Source organism: Lipophrys pholis (genome assembly GCF_963383615.2).
Source record: "Lipophrys pholis genome assembly, chromosome: 4".
NCBI classification, from domain to species: Eukaryota; Metazoa; Chordata; class Actinopteri; order Blenniiformes; family Blenniidae; genus Lipophrys; species Lipophrys pholis.
The window spans coordinates 28,294,101-28,315,946 of NC_137637.1; the positions used below are offsets into that span (position 1 = coordinate 28,294,101).

A 21,846-nucleotide genomic window follows, 5' to 3' on the forward strand; every position below is an offset into this window, starting at 1 on the left:
ATCTGCCGGACTTCTCACTCCATTATTCTTTAACAACTCTGTTGAGATGCAGGTTTGTTTTTTGTTTTTTTATCTGTGGGTCTCTTTCAGCTCTGGAGGAGAGATAATCGCCTCACTTGCTGCCCATTCTGTCTGTAAATTCTGACATCATCGGCATAATGACTGGTTCAGATTTCCACTTTTGTGGCTTTTATGTCCCATTAGGTCTCTCAGAGGATTTATGCTTATTCACACAGCTGGTTTCTTTTTAATCAAGAATTAACATGGTTGAGTGTGGTGACTCACACATTATCTGCTTCAGGCCATCTCCGTTGAGAGAGCATATTGCAAAGCTTTACCCTTAAACGAAACCTTTGAAATGGAACATTTCAAACTGTATTTCTGTTAAAAAGTCTTCATCTTCGAGAGCAAATTAAGTTTTCCTACCAATTGTGAGTTTGCAAATGGACACATTTCTTTTTTTAAGTGTTTCAAAAGGGTCAAAGGTTTGTTGCCGCATTTGTATTTCTCAAGCTTTTAAGTTATTACTCAGGACATAACTCAATTTCAGCTTATTCTTATTCTCAATACATCAAATAATTGACCACCATTGACCACTATTCTTGTTCTCATTATATTAACAATAATCAGGTTCGTAATATTCTCAAACGCTTGATAATAGGTTGCTTCGAACCAGCAATCCAACTTTTACACAATGATACCAACTTCAGTGTGTAGAAATATATTTAATCAACAATATTAAGAATTAGTTGTTTGTACTTTGATGCTCTTTCACCAACAAATCTCATCTCTAAGTTTTTTTCTTTCTTTCTTTCTTTCTTCTGTCCGATCTCGTTGTGATTCAGGGACGCTGCACCTAGTCTTTGACAATGAAGTTCAACCTGTTCAGGAAGCCGCAGGGCGTGGCGGCTGCCGAGCCCACCACCGCCGCCGCCACCATGACGGAGGCTCCCACCATGGGGGTCATCTCCACCTCCGCCCCCGAAACCTCCGGCTCCGGGAACAACACAGAGATCAATAAGAACGACATGTTCGAGGAGATCAAGAGCAAATTCTTGAATGAAATTGATAAAATCCCACGTGAGTAGCGTCTCAGAACATCGCAACTCGGATCTTTACATGGCGGCCCTTTTTTGGAAAAAATGTAATCCTCTCACTTTTCTGTCACTTTGTTTTAAAACCGACAGTCCCTCCCTGGGCTTTGATTGCCATCGCTGTGGTGGCCGCATTGCTCATCCTGACCTGCTGTTTCTGCATAATCAAAAAATGCTGCTGCAAGAAGAAGAAGAACAAAAAAGGAAAAAAGGGGAAGGATGGTTTCAACATGAAGAACATGCAGGGTGGTGAGGTATGATGCCTCGTGCTTCCTACTTGCTGAATTACCAACTGGAACAGAACGTTTATGAAGACTTATTTTTCCCTTCTCTTCCACAAGAATTTATCAGTCTAATTTTCCAATGCTTATTCATGACTTTTATTGCTGAGCTTTTTTTTTTTTCTTTTTTTTTTTTTATGACTGTGGCTAACCAAATTTGATCTTTTACCAGCAGCTTTTTTAGCCCAGGCTGTAGAGGACACAAGGAGAGCTCTCTTCCCTCTTCATTTATTCGATGTTGTGGTTGTTTAGATGTGTGGTGTATTCCATTGTGGGTCATGGTGAAAAATGACACGCTTTGTAACAAGGCAGCAGTGAATAATGAGCATCATGACGTGGCAAGTTTTTGTCTTCTCATAGCTGCAGGCGTAAAGAAAAATTGATTTTTTTATCATGAACATTCATGAATGAAGATCCAAATCTTGTAGGAAAACTTTTGGATCCAAAGTGCAATCAATTGGATGATATGTGTTTGTGAAAAAAATAAAAAAAAAATTATCTAATCAGCTTGCATGACTTTAGTTTGCTTTGCAATCCAGTGACAGTTAATTAAAGTAATCAATTGCTTGTGTTCACGATGCTGGATTTATTGCTGCGAGCTTTGAACAGGCGTGTCATTCCTCATCATAATTGTGGTGGCGGTGGTGTTGATTGCCTCTCTTTTGGTAGTGTGTTTGGTGTCTCGTGAGTTGAATCTCTTCCTCTCTCTGCTCTCCTCCTTTTTTTCCGCTTGGTGTCTGTCTTGTGTGTGCCTCGTGTTTCTTGACTGTGGTGGACTCCCGCTCTACGGTAGGTGGATAGCTCACGTTGATGCTCTCTGGCCCCCTGGGCAGAGGGGGGTTTCATGGAATGAAATTCGTAGCTTCCTCTTGCTTTTTCTTTCTTTTTTTTTTTTTTTTTGTGTTTTTTTTTTTTAATCTCTCCTATATTTGTTTTTTGGTTTGTTTTTAAATTTTGTTATGATAGCCTGAGAATGAAACAATGGAAAGCTATGATGTGCTCCATAAACCCCAGAGAGGAGAGTCTGACCATCTAACACATTGTTCCTGGGACAATGTAACTGTAACTCACACCAATATGCAAAGTATTGGATTTAAAAAAAAAAAAAAAAAAAAGTGGAAATGCAAGACATTGTTAACATTATTAATCTATGCATGTGATAAAGGGCATGGTTGGTTGTTTGGGAGACGTGGAAACGGTGATGATAAAACTGCATGATGAGCCAAATACTGTACACGCAAATCACTTCTTTTTGATTGTAATACCCGACGAGGAGGGAGGCTGTAGAGACACTGGATGGCCCAAAAGAAAACAATTATGATGTTACAAAGTCAAGGTCACTTTGACAAAGAGGAGGACACATTCAATAGCAGGCTTGCAGCAGCGAGACTTTACGATAAGCAAATAGCTGGCTCTGCCCTTTAATGCTGAACAATTTACCGTGTCAGGGATATTTCTTCAGCCGTGTAAATTAAGATAAGACATGCAGAAGATTGAAATATGTATCTGAAGTAATACAAGCTATTATATCTATTTACTGCAGAGTGTAAAATGACTAATCCATTTCAGGGTCCTTTCAAATATGGTATATCTCCTTGCTCTGAATATTATATCACTTTCGTCTTATGATTGATTATGCACTGAAATCTGTAGTTGTAGGCTAGTTCCTTAGGGGTTTTACTCTAACATTTATCTTCAATTTTCATTTGGCCCTAAACATTTTTTTTATCCTATTCTAACAAATGAGCTCAAATCTTTTGACGTTGTTGGAAGCTTGCGGTGCTTATTTTTACCCCTTTTAGTGGAACTAGCATGCAATGCCTCCACTGACTCTGGCTGTCACTGTACTGCGCGAGCATGATGAAGGAATTTGCCCACTGATCCTAAAGCACTGAGAAGATGAGGTGTACAAACTTATTTAAAAAAAACAAACAAGCAAAAAAAAAAACAAAACAGCTACTTAAACATTACCAGCAGGGAGTCCTCTGATTGCAAAAGATAGAATGATACATGCTGGGTTTTTATCATCAGGTGCTGTGCAGGTAAGCAGTAACCAAAAACGTGTATCTCCCACATTAAAAACTCCTGGAGCTCCGGTGTCTGTGGCATGCTGGCTGTTATAGGGAGCCCTGGATCCTCAATGCCGACGCTCCGACTGTTAATGCCATGTTTGGTTTTTGCTGCTTTTGCTCCACAGAAACAACAGGATGACGATGATGATGAAGGAGAGACCGGACTGACAGAGGAGGAGAAGGAGGAAGAGGAGAAAGAGCAGGAGAAACTGGGGAAACTGCAATACTCAATAGATTATGACTTTGAGAATACAAAGGTCTGTGCCTGTTCCCCGAAATATATCCTTATATCTGGTGTTCGTCCTAAAGACAACGAACTGTCAACAATTATAACTGTTTTTTATCATGTTCCACATATTGCATTTTAATCACATTTTCTATTCGACTGACATTTTATGTAATTAGAAACATATTTGGAGTCACATCTCAGCTGTTAAACAGGCATCTTGGGTAAAAACACAGCAACTCCAAGTTGCAAGTTGCATTTACTCCCTTTGCCAGTTTTGTTTTTGTGAAATATTGAGCTTTTCATACATATTTTTCAAAACATATATATATATATTGTTTTGTACAGCAAGAGCATGGGGTTTTCTTTTTTCTTCTTTCTACTACTTAAAGTGTTTGTAAAGTGAAAATAAAGCAGGTGAAGGATGCCATGCAGCTGGATCAGTTTCCATTGGGAGGCTGATCAGGTTTCAGTATGCTGCTCAAAGACACTTCAACATGTGGGCATGTGAACTTGAACTCACCACCTTTGCGATCGAAAGATGATTTTGGCTCTACAAACCGAGCCACTACTATCACCGACATCACATTTCGTTGTTCACTCATTATCCTCAACATTTTGGATTAAAATCCTAGAAATGACATCAGCAGGAACCCTCATCAACTTCCTGCATTTTATGTGTTCACATTATGTACAAACAATGCAGTTTCACCTCAGCCTAAATACCTCTGAGAAGCTTCCTCACTCTGACACTGGTGTGACTTTGAAGAAAACCCTCTGACACTCAGTATCTGTCTCCAGTCAGCCAAGACACTTGTCCTGATTGATTGCTGGGCTCAAGTTGTCAGGGGCTTTAATATAACCAGTCTGAGGCAGTGACCGCGGCACCATTTTCTTTTCTTTTTTTTTTCCCTTCTGTGAAATCTGGCACCCTTCTTGCTTACACCTCTCCACCTCTCTGCACACAGCTCACCGTCGGCATCCTCCAGGCTGCAGACCTCATGTCCATGGACTCGGGTGGAACCTCCGATCCCTACGTTAAAGTCAGCCTCCATCCCGACAAGAAGAAAAAGTACGACACGAAAGTGCACAAGAAGACACTGAATCCGGTCTTCAATGAGACGTTTGTCTTTAAGGTGAGTTGTAAGATGTGAAATCCGGTGAAGAAGAAGAAAAAAAAGAACAACCTTACACACGTGGTAGTGCTGATGAACAAGTTCATATTTAAAGAAGAAAAAACACACATGGTCATCCTAACCCCCTGTGCCTTCCTCCCAGTGTGCCAAGTATAATAGGGCCGACTGTGTCTTGTCAGGAGTGTCTGGATCTGTGTGCGCCCGCTGGCCTGTGCAGCCTCCATGCTGCTCCGTCCTGTCCCGGCTAATAAGGCCCACTGAGACTGTACAAGTGGCTCTGGGTCAAGCTGGAAACTCTGCCAGTCTGCAAATTTGCAGCCCCAGAAATTCCTAAATGTGTGCTGTGACCTGACATGTGATATATTTATTAATAAATTTTGTAAATATGTAGTTTAGTCCATTTAGAAAGCGCTCATCAAAATACTAAATACAGATTTCAATCAATGTGTGATCGAATGATATGTTATGATCATGACAGTGTGTATCAACACCTTTATGTGCCTTTCATACAAAAGCAGATCTGCTACATTTAATACAATATTAAACTGGTCAAAACCACATAAACTCAACCATTTCTAGTATTGAAAACTATCACAAGATCGGCTACATGCTGTAGAGTACCACAGACCTACTATATAATGTATACTTTACGAATAAAAGTATCTTAAATATAACTTCCCATAAGCACAGGGTGTGTTTAAAATAAATATGTCTATAAGATTCATCTGTTGAGTGCACTGTAGTGAAGTCGTGTTTGACCAAGGTGGCATTTAATCTTTTACTTCATATCTGTCATAAATATACATTTAGAAATATGAAAATAGGTGAAAAACTGCACCAGACACCAGGTACTGTCACTGTTTTTTTTGAGGCATTTGATGACTTCAATTTAGTCTTCAGTCTGTTGTTACCTGTGAGCACATTTACCTCTGCTGGTCAAAGAGATTTGGGGTTGGGAAACATCATGTCAACGTTCCGTAATAATTAAGAACTCTTTGAAGCACCTTAAAGGATTTTATTTGACAGTATGGGCAGTTTTTCAAGAGCTGCTTTGTGTCTGTTGGTCAGGTGCCCTACGAGGAGCTCGGTGGAAAGACCCTGGTGATGTCTGTTTATGACTACGACCGATTTTCCAAACATGACGTCATTGGAGAGGTGAAGATCCCGATGAACACCATCGACCTCGGACGGCCAATAGAGGAATGGCGGGACCTGGACAGCGCCGATCAGGAGGAGGTGCTGCGGAGAATTAAACTGCCGAACACTGTCGTTTTTAAGGACAGACCACTGACACCGACACTGACACAATAGCTGCTAACAATCACTGACGAGTAATACGCCTTAATTATTAGTTTGTCAGAAACACTGCAGTCACCTTTATGCTTCTTCACTGATATGAATAGAGAATTTTTGGAATATACCATGTGGCTGCTGTAAACATGATAACATCAAACATGGTGTTTATTTCTAAAAAGCTTGCTCCGACATTTGCAAATATTCAGCGAAATCTTCTGTTAAAAGCAGTGACGTTGATTTACTTCAAACTAAAGGCAATTCATTACTGCACTCTTATGATTTCCTCTGTTTGAGCTGTCTAAATAATGACTTAATGTTCTAGAATCGATAACTAATGCTCCATTAGGTCAGAGGATCCCAACAAAAAAAAACCCTCAACCGGTTGTATTTCATGTAGCCGCACAGTAATAGTACTTATGACAGCAAAGTCTACTTAAAGCTCTTTACATTATGATGAAAACATGACGCGACTAAACAAAGACGAGAAATCCAGACTCAGATGTTGCTCCAGCCGCAATCAATTGATTGAAGCAAGGAGAGAGCAGACAGGAGCCAGAAGCCACTGCGCTCTGTGTATCGTAACAAGAATTTCTATGTAGATCAGTTCAAATAATCTCCTCACACATCTCTGTGAAGGTTTTGACTTTGATTCCCCAGATATGTCATAAATCCCTACAGCACTGTGCCACTCAAAGCGGGTATACTGCCGATATTGCCACAAGGACACAAACAAGAGCGTAATTTAGGAAATACAGCAGCCAGAAGCCGAGAGGGTTTTGCATCAACCTGTCATGGAGCGAGCTGTTTACAGCTGTCTGGTGAACGTGTGCGTTTGTCACTTCTGTCTCCTCTCTCTCTGTGTCGGATGCTCAGCCCGAGAAACTGGGAGACATCTGCATCTCCCTCCGCTACGTCCCCACGGCTGGGAAGCTCACCGTCTGCATCCTGGAGGCAAAGAACCTGAAGAAGATGGACGCCTGCGGCTTATCGGGTAGATAAATAGAAGGATTAAGTCAAAGTCACAATGTAAATTGCTGCTTTTCTTTTTAAATTGTGACAAGGGTGGAATCTGCATTCATTTGTTTAAAAGCTCTTTTCCTTGGATAGAAAGGATATGATTCATATCGTATGAAGAAGGAGAATTGGCATTTGGCTGGTTTGGAAAACCCAGAAGCTCAAAGCAAAAGTTTATAGCAACAGCGGAGTAAACTCATGGAAGCAGCCCACATTTCTTGGGATTTACATGTTGTTTACAAATGTTGCTCCATTTAAAAGCAAAAAAACCCCCCACTTTTTATGTTTATACACCTATTACAAAGATATGTTTACAAATTTAATTCCCCTCGTGCAAAAAAACAGAACCAAAAAGCACAAAACATCATGGATATTAGTAATAATAATAATGTATAACCCATTTTCTTATTCATCATACTGCTACCGTTTCCAGATCCTTATGTAAAAATCCAGCTGCTGCAGGGGGGTAAACGCCTGAAGAAAAAGAAGACCACAGTGAAAAAGAACACCCTGAATCCATATTATAATGAATCTTTCAGCTTTGAAATCCCCTTGGAACAAATGCAGGTACAGTACAAGTCATCCCCAACCTTTCAGCCCTCGCCGGTGTGTTCGACTCGCCATGGACGATGAGGTAACGGCAAAGAGTTCACAAGCCATTCACTTTCTTCCCTTCTCAGAAAATCCTGGTGGCCGTCACAGTGTTCGATTATGACAAGATAGGTAAGAACGACGCCATCGGGAAGATCTTCGTGGGCAGCAAGGCGACCGGCTTAGGGCTGAAGCACTGGTCCGACATGCTGGCGAATCCACGCCGTCCCATCGCCCAGTGGCATGTTTTGCAGCCAGAGGAGGATATCGATGGTCAGCTGGCATCCTTGAATGCCAAGAAGTAACATGCGCCACCAACCAGCTAGTGCACTAACTCAGAAATCCAACCCCCTCGCTCCCTTCTCCCCTTACTTTGCATGAATCCTATGACTTAACACGTGACCGCGTGTCATGAATCCTGCTCAGCAAAAAAAGAGACATCTTAAAATATCTGCTCATCCATGGTTAAGTCGAGAGAAACTCTTTTCAAGCATCACATTTTACACGTTAGTGTATGCTGTGGAGAGTGGCATTGAGTTATTGGGTGACCGGGTCATGAACGATTGACTTTGGGTCTTTCTTTCATTTGGAGAGACTTAGAAAACTGATTCTTAGGGTGCTGACACTGCGTGAACGTCTCGGCGAAGACAATGCTGGATAAAAAGCTTTAGTTTAGTTTATAGAGCATGCTTTACTTACCTCCCCCACTGCTCTGCATTCACCACACCCAGTAGTGTATCTCGCTAATAAGTGTGCTATAACATGCAATAGAAAGTTCTGTATTATTGGGTTATTCCTTAGAGTCAGTTTAAGTCTATTTAAGCAAGAAGATTCAAGCTCGCCGATTGCAGCGACTGACGGGGCACCATACGGTCGAAATAAAGTTTTTATTTTCTCAGCTCGCGTTTGACGATTGAAGAGTGCAGCAGGATGCAGTAGAGCAGGGGCGACGCGGTCGTCCCGCCTCAGTTTGCTTATTTTTCCGTTGCCATGACGGCACATCTATGCATTTAGGTTCAACACGCATTACTGTGTCTGCAGACAGATGTAATGTATGGCAGGAGTACAAGGGTGCCTTCCTGATACGACACTTCGAGACGCGCGGCAGGTTTCACTGTTCCTTCTAGTGCAGCTCAAACTCATAACGCTGTCAGGGACACTGTGAAAGTGCCGCCTGAGACCTGGCTGGAGATGGGTTGACCACTTGGATGTAAAACCTTACTCATCTCTGGAATAAGTAAGGACCTTAGAGGGATTACCTATGATGTTCAAAACAATTCTGGCTTCACTTCTTTTAATCCTGCTGTTGCGTACAGAAAATAAAACAGTGCCATCATTTTATTTTCCATTACCACTATTCTATTTCTTAGAATGAAGTTGCAGTTTACCTTGCAGTCCACTTCAGTAGTTCAGGATGATAAAACGTGAGGATTTCTATCAAAGACGAGATGTTTTTATAGAGAATTGAAGCTGAGATGTAAGCCGTTGCTTCACTTTTGGAAAGAATGTGAATTCCACTATAAAAATGCAAGTTCGTAGAGTCTTAACACGGCCACCGCGACACCGAAACATAGAATCCACCACAGTACACTACGACACACATGGCCTGGATCATTCGCTTGAACCAAATAGAGCTGCAGAATCGAGCATGTATCATGCCTCGCAGTATTTGATGTTGTGCCAACCGTTCAGTTAAAACACAAGCTTAGTGATCCCGGGAGCCAAAGTGCTGCAACATGATGGTGTTAAGACGTCCATCCGAGACGCATGTGTCACTGAGGTTTGGAGGCAAAAAAAAGGAAGCTCAAAACAATAATTGTCACGTGATTTACAAATGTGAAATATTTTACTCTGAGAATTATCACATTGATCCTCCACTGAGTTGTTCTGCTGTAGTTGGAGCCTGAAAACATATAAAGTTAAAACACATTAAGGTTACATTAATGATTAAATTGTTAGTTTCTGTTGCTCCAACACTCCAAATCTGCTCCAGAAAATGAAAATTGTCTTAGTTTATAAAAAAGAAACACAATATTATTTAATATTTTCTGTAGTTCTCTCTTATTTCATAAGACTAAAATAGTCATTTTTGATGCTGATGTCGACTCACGTGCATTTTCACAGTAAAATATTTCAGATTTATCAGGGTTTTTTTTTACTCATAACATCAGACCTTTAGAAATACTTACAATATCAGAACAAAGGATTCAACTGTTGAAAAACCTTTTTTTGCATCCATACTGTCAGCAGACGTGTTGTGAAGAAGGTAACCAGCAGCGCTCTGATTGGTTCATCCACAGTACTTCTTTCTATTGTTAACGTTATGCATCGCGCAAATCTGTTAATAGGCTACAGCATGTATTTACAAGATGATGTAAATAGTAGCATGTTTTAAAGAGGAAAATCATAAATTTATTGTGTACGTGCGTTTGTGTTCTGTGTCATTTTTGATAATAAAACAGAGTAAAAAAAAACAGAATGCACTGACTGCAAAGTGTATGTATTTTTGCTGAATGGGACTGAATGTCTGAATAATCCACATTGATACTCCATGATAATAAAAAAAAAAAAGAAAGTCAGGGTTGCTCTGTGTGTCATGTTTGAGAATCCATGTAGTTTCCATGATGCTGCATGACTGTCTGATTTACCATCACTGTGTGTGTCCCCCGCCTCTGCTGGAACTCTGTTGACGTATTCTTGGGCTACAAGTCATGAAACTACTGTTCATTTCTGCGTGCACTTGTTCTAAAAGTAGGTTTTGGTCACCAACAAGTAGATTGTACATATTTCAACACAGGAGAATATTTGCCGGCTCCTTAATTTTTATAACTCAGTGTACCGTAAGTGTTTCCTTCATTTAATCCTGCCAGAGGAGTAGTAAGTCTTAGTTAAATATAGATGACAAAAGTGACTTGTAGCTCTTTTTTGTTCGTTTGTCTCGACCTCCTCATCTTGTTGCAATTCAAAGAATCAAGCTCTTCTCATGTTTGCATAAAGCAGTGCAAGCTATTTCCAATTCATTGCACAGTGTTCATAAATACTGTCTTTGTCTTTAGTTGTATGAAACATTATCACAGCACATTGTTGATGCTGTCCTCTCAACTGTCCATTGATAAGGCTCTTCATTACACATGTCATTTTATGAATGAAGGGGCACTTTAACTGATGGATTGCAATAGGAAGAGCTGGTGTTGTTGTCACTTGTGCATGCTCTGAGATATTGACGCCGTGTCTGTCGTGACATTTCTAACGTGGGGAGGCGTGTTGTTTTGTTTGTTTTTAACCCCCGTCTGCTTCTTGTCTCAACCTCATTTGCTATTAGACAGATCTTCACTCGCAACACATGGCACGTGAAGATGAGCTATCCTAATGTTTTTAAAAAATACAATCCTTTTCTTTTTTCTTTTTTAAAGGATTTTAATCTATCTACATTGTCTCATTTTCTTTGAGAAGAGGACCGGAGATTCATTTGCGCATTTTGTCAATTTGAGGATCTATTTTGTCAGGACTCCTAACATATTTTCTGTTAAGTGTGCTGCTGAAGTCCTTCAATGTATCTCTTCCTCATCACATTCTCAATTTGCTGTGCCGTGTAATTTGCAGCAGGACCAACCATAGAGCCCTTGATCGTAGATCTGCATACATTTATTGATATATTATATCACTTCTCTGCTAAGCAGGCAACAAAATCCTTGTCTTCCTTGGTCTTACGAGCGGTCCTGAGCATAGAGCAGACCCAAACAGCGCAAAATTAACATTCATGATGCAATACTGCCAACCTGCTGCTTCAGTAATGATTCCTTTATCGTCAGGATATTCTTGTGTGAACGTAGCCATAATACAGAACATCCAAAGACCTGATTATTACCCTTCGTCACTCACATATTCACCAAACCGAGCAACATAGACAAAGGAAATGCTTGACTGTCTTTCTTGACTCTTGTTTCGTCTTGTTGTAGAGGTGTGTCAGTGGTTGTGCCTTTTTGTGAACTGCATGATTTAGTTCTTTACAAAAATCCATGTTTTTCCAGCAAAAAAAAAAAAAAGCCAACAACAACAACAAAAAAAAAGATGAAACTTCTTGTCTTCATACGTCACTCTATGTAGAACTGAAATACTCAAGGGAACCAATATATGGGATGTGATCAGGACATGTCTGTGTGTTGTCTAAATGTAATCATAGGAAATAAAGACATTTTAAGTAGCCTTGTGCTGTGTGTTGTTTAAATAGGTTTTACAGGCTGCTTTCCCACTTATGGCCTGTGGGTGGCGTCGTATACGCAAAAGATATCCCAGGAAACACTGAGCAGCTTTGTTTCTTATGCAATAAAAATGACCTGTCAAAGTGAACTGCTGTTTGGGACAGTTAATGAGCCACTGCACAGACACATGCTGGCTTTCTAATGTTTTCATTTCTGTCTTTTGTATTTATGCTTGTAGATTTTACTTCTTTCATTTTTCATTTAGATTTAAGCGATCTGCAATTTTTAGCTTCTCCAGTAAATTCCACAGTGACGCAGTTGAGACACATTTTATATAACTCTTAATCAAATATTATGAAATCATATATTCTCATCAGCCTGGATGAAATATCAGTGACTGATGAAAATATGTGGCGCTGATGTAAATGATTCAAAGTGTGACAGACCATTCTTCATCAAGACTGCGGTGGATTGGTGACTATATCAGTTGAAAATATAACGTGTATTATACAACAATTAGTCATTCAATGTTGATATCAAGCACAACAGCTCCGAGGCAATTCACCACACAGTATGTCCCACTCTCACACCCAGCCATTTCAAACAGTCATTAATCACAACAAAACGCTCCCCCACTTAACCCAGCAATAACCACAATATCTTTTTTTTTCTTTACTTGTGATGGTAAATGAAATGTACATGATAAAAAGCAGAAATCGAAACATCTTTCTGAAATATAGATTTACATTTAAATAAAACTGTATTCAGCTTATTATGTGTGTTGGTGGAGAAAAAAATGGTTGAATAAATAAATCAAGTGTTTTGGTTTCTTTCTTCTTCTTTTTTTTTTTAAACTGCTTTCCCTCCAATAATTAGTGTTTGTTTACCTGCTGTGTAGAATACACTTTCATTGTTCTGTTGCACAGAATAGCCAGAATATCCGCTGTAGTTTTTTCGCCAACTCATGTACGCCAAATCATGTACGGTAAATAAAATAATAAAAATGCATTATTGTAGCTGTTAATAACAATAATAGAATAACCTTTGCCCTTGGGATTTACATGTTCTCCCTCTGTGTATGTGGGTTTTCTTATCATCCTCCAGTTTTGTTCAACATGTGTCTAATGTTAATTCGTAACTCTAAATTGACCATAGGTGTGAATGTGAATGTGAGTGTGTGTCTTTCTTTGTTATTCCTGTGACGGACTGTACTCTGCCGTGGCTCACACCAGCCAGGATCAGCTCCAGTGTCCGCTGACCCGAGGTCGGATAAAGATCAATAGAGGATGGATGGATGGATCACAACAAAAAGCCAGGTAGACTGAGGTCATGCCTTCACTGGCATTACCAACACGTCTTTGCTTTACTTTTTCTCCGCTGTTCTTTGAGCCAAGCAAACATTTTTCTCTCTCTCTGGCAATTTTTTTCTTGAACATTTCGATTGCATTCCTGTTTCCTGCGTGAGAGTGAATGTATTGCCATTTGTGATAGCATCTGTCAAGGTCAAGCTTTCAAATCAGAGACGACGCCATCAAGTGCATTTATCATTCGCTGTCCCCGATGAGTTCGGAGCCAGATTTCGGTGTCTGCATGCAGTTTCCATGGTAATACCTCAGTGCAAATACCTGCAAGATTCTTTGTACATTTGTCCGCAGGGACGTGCGTCATGACACTCTCATGATTTATACATGGTTAACATTTCCACTTTAGGTAGAAAAACCCGTGAAAGACAAGAACTGGCACTGAGAAGTATACCGTAAATAGAATAAATGATAATTTATTTCAGGAATGTATTACCACTGTACACACATTTGCAGTTTTGACACCTGTGAAGTTTCTTCGTGACACCGAACATGTGATAAAAAGCATTAATGCTGCCTTTTAGAGGCGTCTCTGTCATTATTCAGGGGCAGCAACCACCATCTGAATGGGTTTAAGTCCCCAAAATGTCTCCCAAAACTATGCACCTAGATCTTTGTACAGGGTGGATTTATGCTTCAATGGACACAGAATACAGGTATAAATATGACTTCAGGAGTCCTCCTGCCTCCCGTCTCACTTGGAAAGTTTTGTGATGACGCGGATTAAAGCCCCGTTCTCATCCTTCAGTCTCTGGTTTTCCATCTTCAGCTCTGCTTTAACCTGAGCACAGAGGAACACGTCAGAACTGTGGACACTTGCTTGAACATTTGCATGTCATTACGGTCAATAGGAAAACATGGTGAAAATAAATCAAAAATAAAATCTTGCAACATAAATCAGATACAATTTATAAGGTTTGCCACATGCTGTGCTTTTATTTTTAGATTAATTGAAGAATTAGTTCATTGCAGTCCAAGATGAAATAATGATCTGTGATAAAGTAGCATCATATTTTTTTGAAATGAAACCTACATGAATCTCTACCACAATGGATCAACTGCGATAGCACAACTGATTATTTACATTTGGCATTTAGCAAAGCTAAAATACTGAGCTTCTGTGTCCAACAGAGCTATTTCACAACTTAACGAAAACTCTGCAAGTTAGTATACACGACTGCCAGGTTAAGTTCATACACATCTTAGTCGATATATGTCAGCAAGTTAGTCCGTGAGCAGTTTTAACCGTGCAAAATAATGTTGAAATAGTTCTTATTTGTTTAGCTACAAAGAATTTCACTGGGTGCAGTCAAACTCCGAATCTAACTCGAGTGGGTCACAATATTGGGTACACAAACACAAAGTAATACTGGGGTACTTTCGTGCAGTCCACTCGGTAAGTAATCTTTACGTCTGAACACATTTATTATGGGGACCTGCTAGTTTCTCCAACAGATTTAGTTCCTCACAACATTGGAGCAGGCACGCGCTCTCACACAGAGATCGTCTTGTGTTTACTGTCACACAAACACAAAACTGAATCAGGCTTTAATACATGTAACAGCCCTCCTCTGTTGCCACTGTCCAGTTTCAGCTTAGCATCCCCTGTTTGTTTAGCCCTCTCGTTCACGGATAACAAAAGGTGATTGTTTGTATTCTCTGGGGCCAAACGGGACACTTTGTAAAACGTTTCACTGCAGACGGATGCTGATGGCTCGACCGTCCCCATGTCAATGTGGCCATGCACTCCGCACCCGACAAAGACTAATGGTGACAGTCAAGACCTCAGCACACAAACACTCTATATAGTTTGGATTTAATTGTCAATCAAGTGGCTGCATTTGTGTTTGCACTGTGAAAATCGACCGTTCGTCATTGTGTTTAAAATAAACTCAGCAGGTTAGTAAAATACACCGGGGTAGGAAAGCTGAAAAACTGAAAAGTATTACCTTCAACTGTTCTTCCATATCTGATATCCTTTTTTTAAGGCTCCAACTTTCCTATGAACATTCAATGAACAAATTATGATTATTTAAACAGAAAGAAAAGGGAGTCAATGACGGCTCCTCACCTTTTTTTCCGCTTCAAGCATGTTGGCACCGCAATCGCTCGATCCTTCCTTCTGAAAGACATATTGTGATATAAGAACAATCAGCACCGTTTGTTGACACCGCAGGATTGCTTTCATGACACTGAGCCAATTGTTTAACACTGGTGCAAATACCCAACATAGTAGAAGCAGTCATACAGATTTAACTTCTAGATGTTTCCAGCCAAAGTTTTTTTGCTTTATTGGCAGTGATAAATCTGGACTTGTACCTGCGCTCTCTGCAGCTGGTTCTGAATCACAGTCAGCTCCTGTTTACTTGTTTCCAGTCTGGACTTGAGTCGTTGATTTGTAGCCAGAGCCTTTTCATACATCTGTAAAACGAGCACTTGTTGTGATTTTCACAGGATTATTGTTATACACAGGCAAGCACGCTTGTGGTAGCTTAAAGGTGGTAGTTTTATAGGGAGTAGCCCAGCTATTACAGCGAACTACCACTGTGTGTCGTATGACGTTGGGGTGACTTATTTGTTTTTGGAATAGTCTTCAGGTTGGCATGGTGGTCTGCGCTCTTGCCTCACAGCGAGGAGGTTGTTGGGCCTTTCTTGGTGACCTTTAGTTAGGTGGAAGTGTGTGTTGTCTCTGTGTTTTTACCCTGCCTTCGCCCTTTGTTTGCATTTTAAAAGCAGTATGATATTCATGAAATTAGATTTTATGACTTTAGTATTGCATCTTGGGACAGAGAAGCTTCATCAGATCAAAATTTAAATGAGTTTAAATGGTACCACATATCATTTTGGGCTTGTAGGGGGTCCGCGCTCCACCTGATCACTCAAGCAAACAAACACCAAAATGATAACGCAGACAAAACCCTGATGTAAATACTCCTGTTTGCCAGTGATCCTTTGTTCGACACACGCAAAAAAATAAAAAATAAAACTTTTCTTTCTACCAACCTAAAGATGGTATTTCAGTGTAACATCTTGAATTAGCCCAGTTGGGAGTGAAAAAAATGATCATTTATGTTGCGATTTAAAAATGTTCAAGAAACCAGTGAGCAAGTGCCATTGGATAAACGAAGTGCAAACTCACTCACCAAATCAGTAACTTTTTTTTTCCGTTGTGTACTCTTTCCGCAAACCAGAATTTGCACCAATCAATACACATACAAAGTAGATTCGCCTGCCTTTTTATAATCGCTGTTCAGCGTCTCCTCCTCTGCCTTCTTCTTCGCAGATAGCCTGTTCTCCCTCCGTAAGAAGTAGGACTCTGCGTGGTTTGTTGATTTGTCGTTGGAAACATCGGACGATCCAGATGAGCTCAACCTTATGACATCAGAGTATGTATGAATGAACCATTCATTTGGCATAGTCAATCATAGTCAACTGTCTAATTTTGTCAATCGGAGGTGCTAAATCAATCACACAACGCTTACCTCGTCAATTTCTCATGCTGCAACAGAGAAAGAAACACATTAGAGTGATTTCAAGACATTCCCGATACTTCAAACCAAGATTTCAACACTTAACCTCAACTTAAACCTTTCAGTGCATCACCCAAGCTCTCTAACCCGGTTTTGACCCCTGGCTTGAGTCGATGCAGAAACGATGACCCTGCACAGCTTAACCTCGTTTACATCTGACAGGCTGTTTGATGTGGTATTCGTACAGTACACTGTAAAAACAAATATAAATACCATGCGGGACCTTCTCCCCCTCATAAAGCCAAACTTGCACTTCAAGAGCTCACTGAACACATTTTATTACGTCAAGAGAGTCAGCGAGCACATACTTCATCGGAATCTATACGCAATCAAAGGGACATTTCCAAGTATTCCTCAAGCAAGGCATTTCTCAGTTTTCCATGAAAAGGGTTGCAGCCGTCTGAAATACCGAGGAGAGGGAGGAAATGATTCCTTAAATAAACCGAGTAGCACAGATAACTAAACACATCCAAAAAAGGTAATAACTTTGGCAGCGACCGTCGCACGTTGTTCATTATTGCCTGCTGGAGCTGCCGAAGTTATTGTATAGTTTCTGAGCTGGGATGTTTCCAACAAGAAGCAAGTTAACAGCCCCCCCCCCGCAAAAAACAACAACAACATTTGTCATGTTGTGTCAAATAAAAGAGGCAGCATAATACAACAACAATCATCACTGTTTAAGAGAGCGATATACGCTATGAATGTATACATCGTGAGATAAGTGAAGAGAGAAGGCAAGAAAATGAATCTCAGATTCAGAACGTGTTAAAGATCATACTGATATTTTAGAGGAAAAAAGGGTCATTAGAAAATCATCAGATTATCTTATTGATAACGGTGATGTCAGAAGAATGAGGAAGTAGGCTTCATTTTGTCTCAATTCCACTTTTTGATCAGGAAACTTAAGTGTGAGAGATAAAAGTGAATAAGCTGTCTTGTATGAAGTAATGGTGGACATGTGTTGCGCTGTTAAAGATAACCTTATTTTGCGATCGACAAGTAAAATGATCTATATAGAAACACTCATATTCACACCTTAGGCCAAATTAAAGTGACCAATTAGCTTTGAATGCACGTGTTTGGACGGCGTGAGGGAACCGGAATAGCCTGATGCGTTCAAGGTCAATCAACAGACTCCACAGAGGAAGGCCTTCCAAGCCTAGCCCTCCAACTGGGGACATTTGTACTTTCTGAAGTCTTTCTTCAGAGATTATCATATGAGCCTCAGCAGGCATAAAATAGGAGCTAAGTAGTGACGAGCCAAAGGAAAATTGATGTATCTGTGCTAAGTGAATTCCTGCAAAGAGACAGGACTTTTGGTTACAGACCGTTTGTGTAAACATGGTGATATGCTCCTGTTCAGACATTTATGGGACCTCTGGATCCTCCCCAGACTCTGATGTCATCTCCTTAAAGGCTCATTCTGGACATTTGGATTTGCTTTGTAAATAGTAATTAATGATGCTGTGTATACAAAGTTTGGGAAAATCTCTGGTTTGGATTAAGCAACATCACACATAACATTAACAGATGCTAATGGAAAAGCAGGATTTTTTTTTTTTTCATTTTTTTTTTTTTACTTTGTACCTTAAAGGATTGTCTCTGTCTCTAAGATGTCCTACAGCCTCTCTAGAACTCCATGAAGAACTTTTTGTCTGCTGCCTGACTATTCCCGAGTGGAAAATGTGAGCTTCCCGTAGGACTAACAGAGAGATAAACATCCATAAATACTGTGTCTGAGTTCCCACAAGCTGGTCCTCGAAGCACTCTGTCCCCCCTCCTTTCTGTTCCATGTCATCCTGTCTTTTACCCCTCTGCTCTCTCGCTCTCTCTCTCTCTCTCTCTCTCTCTCTCTCTCTCTCTCTCTCTCTCTCTCTCTCTCTCTCTCACGCACATGCACACACACACACACACAAACCCACACACACACACACACACACACACACACACACACACACACACACACACACACACACACACACACACACACACACTGATGTGTCTCAGTGTAAAGTGTAGTCTTGCTGTGCATAAACAAATACAACTAACCACTCATTACAACTGATTTTCAAGTTTTCTCCATCCTACTCCCAAAAAACAACAGGCAATTCTGTTGCACAGTTTATACAAGTTACTCTGACTTCATGAAGCCGGTCAGATGTTATGAGGGCTAAGACATTCCAGAATCGAAGGGTATTTTAGAATATATACATCACCCCATATTATACATTTCTTTGATATACTGTCTGAAATAATAATATTCTAAAACAATACTTCGTAATCCGATATTTCTCACTCACTCTAAACAATATCTCCTTGAAATCAGTGTGTTTGGCAAACATGTCCATCTGAAAATAATTTCTGTTTATACCAAAATAATATGATAAATGTATAAGCAAGCTGTTGGGTTAACCAACAGTTTCTCTTGAGAAAATCTGCCTTCAATACATTTTGTAATTGTGTTGTAGTGGTGTGATTTTACCCGGACTAAAATAGATTGTTAACAGCAACAAATAAACCTCTCTGACTGCGCTGGCTCTGTCTATCTGCAGAAATAGCCCTTTGGCTTGTTGTTGAGATGTTTATTTGACAGTGACTGAGGCGTCAGGCTTGTGTCTGCATTTTGTCAGCTGTGGCATTTCCTCTAACTCCGCAGGCTCTGAAAAGATGAAAAGCAATTAGGCCTTACCCTCAGGCTCTTGGTGGCAGCCGTGGATGAAGCTGGACAAGAGTCAGAGAGCGACTTTCTGATGCGTGGCTGATCTTTGCTGTGAGAAAGTAAAGATGACATCTCTCCAGAGCTGCTGGAGCCACTGCATGCAGCCGCACTGGGGTTCAAAGTACTTTCCAAAAAGTTTTTTGTTTTTTTTTGGTCTTTTTTTTCTCTCGATCTAAATAAAAATCTTCCAAGATCCCAAAAAGTACCAAAAAAGAGGTGGAGGGGGGAAAAAAAATGGAATTACCGACTGAGATAAAGATCAAATCTGATGTAGTTGCCTGCTCAGTTTAACTGAACAATGCAAGTGTTATCTTCATGTCATGGTGAGACATTGCATATCAGATGAGAGTGAAAGAACAGCACAAGTGTGAGAGCTCAGGAGGAAGTGGGAGGAGGCAGTGTGTGTGTGCGTGTGCGTGTGTGTGTGTGTGTGTGTGTGTGTGTGTGTGTGTGTGTGTGTGTGTGTGTGTGTGTGTGTGTGTGTGTGTGTTTGCGTGCCTTGTTTTAATATACTGGTGGGGGGGGGGGCGCACTTACCCATGGGGGACTCGTGTCACAGTGGGGACAAACACTGAGGCCACTATGAGGAGAATCCAGGAAACAGTGACTGTGTTTTCCCGTACCGGTGGAGATTTCTATTGCGTTTGCACACTGACCCATAGAGACTCGCGTCATCGTGCGTAGAAAAGGTGTCAATCCCAGAAGAACCCTTCAACAATTTTGGTAGGGTTACGTTAACGTCAGGGTGGCTGTTAGTGTGGGGCAAGTAGTACTTCATGTCCTATCAAGCCAAATAAATACTGTGTGTGTGTGTGTGTGTGTGTGTGTGTGTGTGTGTGTGTGTGTGTGTGTGTGTGTGTGTGTGTGTGTGTGTGTGTGTGTGTGTGTGTGTGTGTGTGTGTGTGTGTGTGTGAGAGAGAGAGAGAGAGAGAGAGAGAGAGAGAGAGTTGTGGGGCTGACTCACGAGGAATCCCGTCTTCATGGGGAGAACTATGGACTCCCTCTTGGATGAATCACTATATTTTTGTTGTTAAATAATTATGATTTGCAGTTGAGTTTAGAAGAACCCCGGTTTGATCTCAAATGGGGAAGCACTGCAGGAAGACGAAGACAAAACTTTGGAGTTACGTCTTCGTTTTAACACAAACAAATCCACATGAATCCTGAAAATGTTTTTCCTACAAAAATCTAGAAATAACATAACAGGATTTCACTGATGCGTCGTCGATCTCTGGGCTGTGAGCATCGTTGCCATCTGCAATTCACCTCTGGCTCTTGTTATGTCACCCTCTCCCCTTTCCTAATGAAACAATGCAACCCCCCCCCCCCCCCCAGTGAATAAATTAGAAACAGCAGTCATGTCAAAGTCCTCTTTGTTATTTTTACACTTTGGTGTCACCTAAAGTCACAGGTCGTCTCATGGGTGGCAGAACACTTTTGTGGGCCAGTTTCCTCACAGCAAGAACCTACCCAGCCTGAGCCCAGCATCAATCCAGTTTATACCACATTAAAGTGCAGTATTACTCTTTTCTTCAAGTAAAAGCAAACTAAGGCTATTAGAGATGTCGGATCCTACTACACACAATAATTGGAAAAAAAAAAAAAAGCAACAGCAGTATCTGGATGTTGGTTAATGTGTTTTGTGTGATAAGACTAAAAACCACAGAACCATTTAGTTCGATGCCTCAGGGCTCCTCTGTGTTTCGGTTAGAATCTGTTCGCAGAATGTTTGAGTTTAATCAAGCTGGAGGCCGCACGTGTTGATAATTACAATGAGCTCACATACCTTTCTGAGAATGTCCATGACACTGCTGCATTAATTACATTAGCTCAGCTCATTTGTTTGCAATTTGATTTCACCTTAAAAGGGAATCTAACGGAAAACAGTGAATTATCTGAGCTTCGGCCCTGCTGTGAACGCTTGAGGAACGTGACAAGTGTTTCAGAGAAAATCCTTTGATTCAGAAGTTTTAATGCCATGAAGATTTGGTACCTGCTGGGGGAGTGGGCTTGTGTGTTTTATTGTTTTAAATTGTTATTTGCTCCATCTTGAGTCATCGGAGTGTAATCTATGAACAAACTACTGAGGATAAATTATCTTTAGAATTTTACAAGGATGTTTATGAGTGTATCACTTCACAATAGAAACTATAGTGACAGATGGTACCACGCATATTTCAATAGATAGATAGTTGTAAGACGTTAATAACTGTAAAGTGAATTAAAAGTTTAAAAAAAAAAAAAAAAAGGAAGAAGAATGCTTTTAAACTGTTCAACTCTTATATTATCTGGGGACCAAAGTTTCCACAATAAATTACCATAAT

At 40.4% G+C, this 21,846-nt stretch overlaps 2 protein-coding genes across 2 annotated transcripts in view; one reads left to right on the forward strand and one right to left on the reverse strand.

Moving 5' to 3' along the window:
* Positions 1–10,260, forward strand: part of syt2b (synaptotagmin IIb) — a 31,382-nt gene extending 21,122 nt beyond the window's left edge. Inside the window, exons 2-9 of the mRNA XM_080461045.1 lie at positions 846–1,080; positions 1,188–1,348; positions 3,582–3,704; positions 4,642–4,809; positions 5,878–6,045; positions 6,979–7,096; positions 7,553–7,686; positions 7,800–10,260. Coding sequence (XP_080317171.1) covers positions 870–1,080; positions 1,188–1,348; positions 3,582–3,704; positions 4,642–4,809; positions 5,878–6,045; positions 6,979–7,096; positions 7,553–7,686; positions 7,800–8,015 — 1,299 coding nt within the window. The 5' untranslated portion in view covers positions 846–869 and the 3' untranslated portion in view covers positions 8,016–10,260. The remainder of the gene's footprint in view (positions 1–845; positions 1,081–1,187; positions 1,349–3,581; positions 3,705–4,641; positions 4,810–5,877; positions 6,046–6,978; positions 7,097–7,552; positions 7,687–7,799) is intronic.
* A 3,403-nt stretch (positions 10,261–13,663) lies between these two features.
* Positions 13,664–19,899, reverse strand: LOC308108244 (protein phosphatase 1 regulatory subunit 12B-like). The gene is made up of 7 exons (XM_080461053.1): positions 19,493–19,899; positions 16,756–16,772; positions 16,507–16,645; positions 15,593–15,694; positions 15,345–15,395; positions 15,223–15,273; positions 13,664–14,054 (listed from the first exon to the last, which is right to left on the reverse strand). The coding sequence occupies exons 1-7, from the start codon at positions 19,592–19,594 to the stop codon at positions 13,968–13,970; spliced, it is 549 nt and encodes a 182-aa protein (XP_080317179.1). The 5' UTR covers positions 19,595–19,899; the 3' UTR covers positions 13,664–13,967.
* Positions 19,900–21,846: the final 1,947 nt, after the last annotated feature.